Source organism: Motacilla alba, chromosome 4 (genome assembly GCF_015832195.1).
Source record: "Motacilla alba alba isolate MOTALB_02 chromosome 4, Motacilla_alba_V1.0_pri, whole genome shotgun sequence".
Classification (NCBI taxonomy): Eukaryota; Metazoa; Chordata; class Aves; order Passeriformes; family Motacillidae; genus Motacilla; species Motacilla alba.
In genome coordinates, this window is record NC_052019.1 from 20,208,135 (window position 1) to 20,216,534 (window position 8,400).

General features: G+C 35.1%; 1 protein-coding gene across 8 annotated transcripts in view; it reads left to right on the forward strand.

Annotated features, from left to right (window-relative positions):
• Positions 1 to 6,989, forward strand: part of PCDH7 (protocadherin 7) — a 269,546-nt gene extending 262,557 nt beyond the window's left edge. For all 8 annotated transcript variants that reach the window (XM_038134885.1, XM_038134883.1, XM_038134881.1 and 5 more), the window contains one exon: positions 2,646 to 6,989. In XM_038134885.1, the coding sequence (XP_037990813.1) occupies positions 2,646 to 3,025 (380 nt within the window). In that variant the 3' untranslated portion in view covers positions 3,026 to 6,989. The remainder of the gene's footprint in view (positions 1 to 2,645) is intronic.
• Positions 6,990 to 8,400: the final 1,411 nt, after the last annotated feature.

Sequence of the window (8,400 nt, forward strand, 5' to 3'; positions counted from 1 at the left end):
TTCACAATAAGGAGTTCCAGTATTTGTCCAGAAGTGAATAGCAGAAGCACTACAAGGCAAAATGCTGCATTTTCAAGAGCATGATTCAAAGACCACCAGCAAGGAAAGGATTTCTCTGAACCCATGTATTGCTGACTCAAAATGTTTTTCAGCTAGAAAGACTCCATTAGATATAATAAGATGCTAATTTCAATCTGGAAAAAATCCCAAACTCAAACGACAACAAAAGAAAATATTTTCAATAAACATATATTCTTATGTTTTAAATAAAGGCCCGACAAACTGCCTTGATCAGCAGTTGCTAATATTATGTCAGAGTAATAACTAAAATACTTGAAGCGAGCATTATGTTTAATGCCCAGGGGTTTTTTTGGTTCTTTTTGGAAATAAGGTGCTGGTTCAAATAATTTATAGAGGTTTAAGGGAATTGCTGTAAAAATATGAAAAATTCTGCTTAAAAATCAAACCATATCAGGGCAGCTGAGCAGTTAATTATGCTTCTTATCCTTAGGGAGAGTCAGAATAATGCTGATTTGTCTTACAAACAGAGGATTTTCCTGTAACCATCCTCATATTCTGTGTATGTTTGCAGAACACAGCCACCTAAAAAGTGATAGGTTGATAAGTTTTCATAGTATTGCATTCTTCACTGGGGGTTAAAAAAAAGTGGGAATTGTGTCTAAGGAAAAAGCCTCAAAATAAATTGGGGAAAAAAATTAAAAAAGAAAAAAATCACTCAGTTCCCTCCTCCCGGCCTTACAGATCTTAGTTACAAGGTTACTCAATTATCTAGACACCAGAGCTGTTTCCTCATTAAAGTCAGTGATATTTCATTGAAATATGAAATTTCATACAGTATTCAGAATGTATACAGTAAATTCTATTAAATCTTGACACCTGTCAGCGGCAAATAGTGTACACACTCTTTACTATACTGCAACAAATTATTTATTAAATTAATGTTTAAATGCCTGAAAAAAAATCAGGACAGGATGAAGATAAATCTGACTTTCAAGAGCTTTCACAATTCTATCAGGAATAAATCCACAGATGTTGAAATGAAATATGCTTTCTCTGCAAGCACCTGTTTTAAATATTTTAAATTAAAGTGGTTTATTCTGGAAGAGTGAAGGATTTTTTTGGTTGTGGGGTTTTGGGGTTTTTTTTGTTTGGTTGGTTGTTTTTATCTTCAGCAGGGGTATTTTTATCAATTTAAAAAAAATCACAGCTGGACTTGTCATCATTTGAGAAGGTACTCTATTAGCCAAATTCAAAGAAAAATAGGCAAAACAAAAGTAACAGAATGAAGGCTGAGCAGGCCTTTGAAGGAGTTTTTATAACTCCTTAATAATATAGTTAGTTTAATATAACTCCTAATTAACATTGTTTTTATAATAAATGTTATTACAGGCAAAAATTACTGTTCACAAGAACATTGGTAATAGGAAGGTAGAAAGATGCCACAGCCCACATGAAGTACCTGATTATATTTCCATGTTGAAATTCCTTGCTCCCTCCTAAAATAATTAATTTTTTTATAAAACAAACCTAAATTTCATCAAATAAGCCATATCATATGAAAGTCATATCAAACACACTTGAAAAATTTATTTTTTTGATTTATGTTCTTTGTCAACTTTGTTTGCACATCAAGTTGTTACTTTGTAGGCAGCTTCAGTTATTCCTTTAGACCACAAAGTACACTATAACGGAATAAAAGCAAGGTTTAATAATCTTACCCGTTCCTTAAAATGGTTGAGGGAGTTTTTAAATTAAGTCATAGGCAAGTATCAAAATACAAATATTGAATATACCTGCTCTGCAAACAGATAGGAGTCAATCCTGCAGGCCTCAGAACTTTGCTGGTTTTCAGTGAAAGCTCTTACAAGTACAGAAAACTTAGACATAGTGAGCAGGAACAGTCACATATAAAATGTTTTTCTGTAGGCAGCACTCAGATTCATCCCATGCCCTACCATGCACATACACACACAGAATGGCTTTATTTGTACTATTGATAAAATTATAACCCATAGCAGAGGTTTTATATGCTTCTGCAATTACTGATTGTACAACTTATGTAACATATTGTGGACTAAACACTCAAGTGCCCAATCCTCAGAAATACAAGCTGAAGGTTACATTATATGAAAATTCAGTCTCTTTGTCAATAACAGATCTGCTCATTTGCATGGCATTAAGTATTTTTGTAAGTATTTGCAGGGTTCAGGGTCTCAGGATCCTTCCACATAAATTCAGAGTATTCTCTACAAAAATAAATCAAGGAAAGGTATTTTTAATAATTTCTAGAAAACTGGCAGTATGGAATTACATGTTTCTTTGACTCTTTCAGTCATCAAAATTAATTCAGTACCTAATGCCAAATGTTTCTGGAATTGATTTGCAGGTACAGGAAGAGGATTTATAGATTTTATATTTTTTCAATTATTAAGATTGAGAATAACTGCACAGATCTGCTTGTTGCCTGTGGGCACATGCAATGTGAAAAAATTGTCACTGAGGAACTTACTGCCACATACCTACCAAGATCTTTAAAAATACCTTTTTGCGAATGCAAAGATTCTCAGTTTCAGTGGAAGTCACTGTAATACTAATTTGTAAAGACAACTCTCTTTTCTTTTCAGATTCACGGCCTCTACCAGATGTAGCCCTAACAGGGAAGTGCACCCGAGAATGTGATGAATATGGCCACTCAGACTCCTGCTGGATGCCAGTCCGCACTTCTCCGGAGAGAAAGCAGAAGAGCCAGCCAAAACTCTCCACTTTCATGCCTGTCGATGAGCGGGGCAGTCAGGAAAAGCTGGCCAATGGAGAAGCCTCCCTCATGGGTGACCGCAACAGAAACCTCCTTAACAAAAAGTTGACCTCATCCTATGAGACCTTCAGCGCAGCTAGTTTCAGCAAAAATGAAGAAGGCAACCCAGAGGATATCCCCCTTACACAGACAGGGGAATACAAGCCATCTCCTGTCAATACTCTAACTAGAAGAGAAGTTTATCTGTAGGCTAAAAAGCAGCAACAAAGTTCTTTCATAATATGAGCAAGAAATGGGGCAAAAGTCTTAAAATCACAACAATTAAAAAAAAAAAAAGAAAAGTGAAACAATAAAGAGGGGGCCACCAAAGAGACAAAAGATCTGCCTGCCACTTCTGCCTCCATAGCAGGCATGTAATTATACTGTCTGCCTGACTATACTGTACAATGTAGAAAACATTGTTGTTATTTGCATGTCTAATTCCCCCTCGCTGATTTTTATTTTCCTAGATCTATGGTTGCAAATTCCTCCCATAGTAGCAAGCTTGATTAAAAAGAACACGACACACTGTTGTTTCCCCTCTGCAGAAGCATGAATTAAGCCACTCATTTTGTTTGTTTGTCATCTGGCTTGTTGAGGATAACAGGTCAGGGAAAATGTATTCAAAACATGCCATCTGAATATTGCTGATCCCCATCAGGGACAATCCTTCAGAAACCATAAAGATATAGGATAAATATAAAGGAATAATCATTATTAGGCACTTTGTGAAGACCACAGCTTTAATATTCTCACCTCTCATCTGAGGCTGGAAGCAAGAGAAATACATTCAGCCTGAGACTGCAGTCAAAAACATGGCATACTTTCCCATGATTCATGGACTCTGGTTCTGTTTTATCCATTGAACAAACATGTCTTGCTGTGTCTCTTTCTCTCTTTCTCTCTAGTTCTCTGTAATGATTATTTCAATGTAAACAAAATTACTAACATGTATACCATAGGATAGCAATGATAAACTGTTGAAATCATTATTTTGGGCAAGACTAACATTTAGCTGGGAAGATTGTAATAACAAAAAGGCCAAAGATCACACAATGGATCAGGGGAACTGCTAAGTACTGGGGCTTGACTTAGAAAATAAATGCATTCACAAAAAACACATGTACTCATAACACAGCTTCAGTTACATTCTACGCAGCAGCACAGTTCACAAGCCCAGATGACAATTTTTTTTTTCCAGTGTGGTTCAGTTGAATGCCCAAAGGAACTGATGCTTTTTTGTAATGACATGATACATTGCAGCACATGCTGCATATGATATGCTGCATATGCTAGTTCCAGGAAATTTTTAAGATCAAAATTAAAAAATAATAGTAGAAGAGAAGGCCGTGTTAGTGTGAATGCTTGATGGGAGGGAAAAAGGTGGACAATGGGATAATGCAGTAACATGAGAACATTTCAACTCGGATGCAAAAGCTTCTTTTCAGATTGCAAGGCATGGTTGCTAAGTCTGGTCATCAGTGTTGCAGCTTATCAACTGCTTCAATTATGTCAAAGAGGATGATAATGAAAACTTTCTTGAAACCAAGTGCATTAAAACCAAGAAAAGTGCAATACTAAATTGTATCAAGACTCAGAACATTTAGCTTAGTAAAAAATGGTCTGATAAACAATGGTATGATACCTAGGAGGTCAAGAGGAGTTAAAATGAGTCCAAGCTACAATATGCAAGAGCTGTAACAATTATCATGGTGAGTGCTTCTTGAAAGGAAGAGGAAATGAAACAGGGTTTTGTGCAATAAAAGCAACAAAACATGCAGAACATCAACCAATTGCTTTGTAGTTGATGCTGTATTAATAATCACAGACTGAGCTCAGACATTCAGACAAAAGTGACAATCAAACAACACAGCAAGGACAGCTCAAGGACGGAGAAAGCATTCAGATCCCTGGCTGTTGAACTGGCGTGAAGGCATGGCTAGATGGCTCTGTAGTTACTGTAGTCATAATGTAGCTTTGGGTAGTTTCTTGCTTTGAAGAATTGCATAGAAATAACCTTAAACAGCCTAAGGTAGAGGTTGGTAAATCAAAACAACTCCTCACATTTATCTTTTGAATTCACTTCTCCATATAGTGGGTTGTGCCATTACTGGCCGTTTCATCCTCCTCTCTAAAGTTTACTTTCTTCAAGTAACATTAGTTTGTGTATAGCAGTTTTGATGAATGGGCACATTTTAGAAAGAAAATATTAAAATCAAAGATTATTAACGATTGAACATTTTTATGTTTAATTATTTAAGTAATACGGGGAGATGCAAGCTAGTACTTTGTTATGAGACTGCGTATAGCAGTTACTGCTTTGTATAATCTGTAAGTACCTGTTTAAAAATGCTTCTAAAATTGCTTATGTAATGTAAACACATTTTTCTTGCACGTTTCAACAGAATACACAATTGCATAACACAAATGTTCAACAGAACTTTCTTTAATAAGATTTTATTTAATATTACACACAAGAAAATAAATTAGGTAGTTGGGTTCCATATATTCTTAGACACTTTTTCTACAAGGCTAATAATACAGGTCATAATAGACCTTCAGATTAAATGGATCAGCAGTCACTCACCAATTTTTGCACCACATAAGACAGTCATGAAATAATTTTCTTGTGTGCATCTCCTTAGATCTAAAATGTGTGAAAGAATTTTTTTAAAATTCTATCTACTGTAAGTATTCACAGTAATTCTTGTGGAAACTAGCCACTATTAATATGCTGATTACTCTTCTGACCTGGCATGACACACAAATATATTTTGTGTTTGTATTTTTCCTCTTTATTTGAAATAGGTTAAATCTGGTGCCACTCCATAAATAGAGTGCTTTTGTATAAAAATAAACAAATAAAGCTATAAAAAATAATTAGGGTGAATGCAAAATATGCAACTGTGCCTTTTATACCTATTATTATGGTAAAGTGGTAGTTGGGTTTGGACACTGAGGGGTAAGGGGCTATTCCCAACTTTTTTGAACCTGTATATTTACCTGTGTTTATTTTCTGAGAAATTATAAATAATATATTTAAAAATAAGCCTTTTGCCAAACTCAGTTAATGGACCAGTCTTAAGCATTATTAACACAAGGCTGTGGTTTAAATAGGTCTTGAGGATTTTTTTAATTACTATTTGTGTGGGCTTTGGGGTTGTTTTAATTTGTTTTTAATTTTGCTGCCTGAAAAACTATGATCAGTCTATATGATAGTTATTTAGCAAGGTGTCACCAGTTCATGTTGCCAGGAAAATTGACAATATTTTTAGTAGCTTTTAGCCTTCATCACATTTTATTTGTATAGTATAGGAATCATCTTTTTCTTTCCTTCCATGGGAAACTCAAATGAGCTTTGCATGTATTTTACATTAGGGCACCTTTATAGATTGATGCGTTAATATATAACTTTATATGTATTAGAAAGTTCAATAGCTTTGGTCTAAAATCTAAGGCTTAATCCAGATCTCAGACTCACTATGTTTATTGAATATGGTTTCTGACTGGCCTGCTGCCTGAGTTTCAGGAAAAAAAAACAAACTTAAACATTATTTTTATGTGGGGGAAAACTTAAATGGGATTGAAATGATTGGCTGAAAGGCTACCCTAGAAGTTGTCAAGCAGAAAAATCATGAATACAGATAAAGATCTTGCCATAAATCCAACCATCACCAAACACTTGTAAGGAAGTTGAACAACTAAATATTTTTCTTTTTATTTCACTGGTGACAAATATACAGAGTTTCCTTAAGAGAAAAAGCAGATGAAAAAGCAATAGAAATGAAAGCCCATCAGTTAATTTGTATTAGTGACTGAAAAAGCTTAAGAACTAGGAAGAAGACAACATTCAGCAGCTACCTGGGGTATGCTTTCAGACAACTTTTCCTAAATTTTAAAGCACTTGCATTCAGTGTGGTACGATCTGTTTGTAATAATAATCATTGACTATTGTTCTGCAACTTGGATGTTGATAGTGAAGCAGAGAACAATTTATCATTGTTTATTATGAGTCACTATGCACGCAACTATGCTAAACATGGCAAAATGTATTAAACGCTAGTCCACCTCTATTTATGAAATATTTACATAATTTAATTTGCTTTTGTACAGTTTTATGTAAATAAATTGCTTGTCATTTTTGTCTCTGCAAATTAAAATATAACATGTTCAACTGGTTGCCCATTTGCTAGTTTACTTTCTTGGACAGTCTATTCCAATTTTACTAGATTAAATCACATGCTAGTTTCAATATTTAATGGTAATATGAACAAGAAAGATGACACTGCCTTAGTAACTGGCTGCAGATTCAGCTGCAGAGGTAGCTGAGGTTTTACCTGTCTTCAGAGTGAAATTCGATAGAGTTGAGGCTACTTTCACCCAGGACAGCACACAGCTATTTCCATGGCAGAAAGAGAGTACTTGTAACCTGAACAGTTGCTTTTGATAACTGTTCAAAAGGGCTTATTTTAAAAATGTGTTCAAATCCTTCCTGTTAAGTGGAATAACAAGCCTTTAGTAAAAGTCCATGTATTTCCATTACAGATTGGCAATTTTCTTATTATCAACAAGGTTGCTGTCTTTTTCAAGAAGTTTAGAACTATTAACACATCCTAAAATGTCAGTAGAGCATCTACATTGAGAAAAACAACACAATTAATGCAGAATTTCCGGGGGAAAAAAAGAGAAACAAGAGCCTCCAGTTCTCTCTGGCTGTGAATCAGATTATCCATCTCAGCATAACTGTAAATCAAGGACGAATCCTCCTCAAGAAGGAACATCTAAGAAGAAAGAGCTTATTCCTTAGCTGTCTGGATCACACATAGCTTTTTTTTGTCTTTGTTTGCTTGTTTGTTGTAAAAGAGCAGGTTGCCAAACAGCCATTAAATTGGGATTTGCATCAGTTATAATATATGAAAAAAGTGTTTGTGAAGAGAGGGATCGAAGGTCAACACTCCTTTCACAGCTCTGTGTTGTGCAAAATACTGAATTACTACGGAGACCTTGGAAACCATTGAATACAATTCCCCAGTAAACATCACAGGAGGAGCCATTTATATCCTTTTACCTTAGTTACAGATTAGGCTTTGGTTTTTGTGAATGCAAACTGGCCAAAACTTTTTATAAAATAAACTTTACATTGCAAATTTCTTTCTCTGAATGTGCTTTAAGTTAACATTTTCTAGTCTGCTCTAATGAATGTGTCAAAGAAGATTCTTCTTTCCACAAGCAGAGGCAAGCCTATGGAGAAAGTTTAATTCACCACCTGACCCTGGATCTCTCACACTGCACTTGAATGAGCTACTCCTCCACCTCTTTCAGCAGTAGCAGTATTTTAATGAGCAACTTCAATCAAGCTTTCAAGTTTATTTTATACTAGTTGTAGCATGCAAGGCATGACCTTATGTTTGTTTGTCTTTTATCTGCATTTTCTTGTTTACCCACTGCATCCAGGAAGGTGATTACAGGAAGATAAAATAAATTTCCTGAGACACTAAAAGTGGTAAGGGAGGATGATATAACTAGCAAAAGCAAACAATTTATGCTCCCCTTTAACCCTGGCTTCAGCTCTCCCTCCTGTGTTG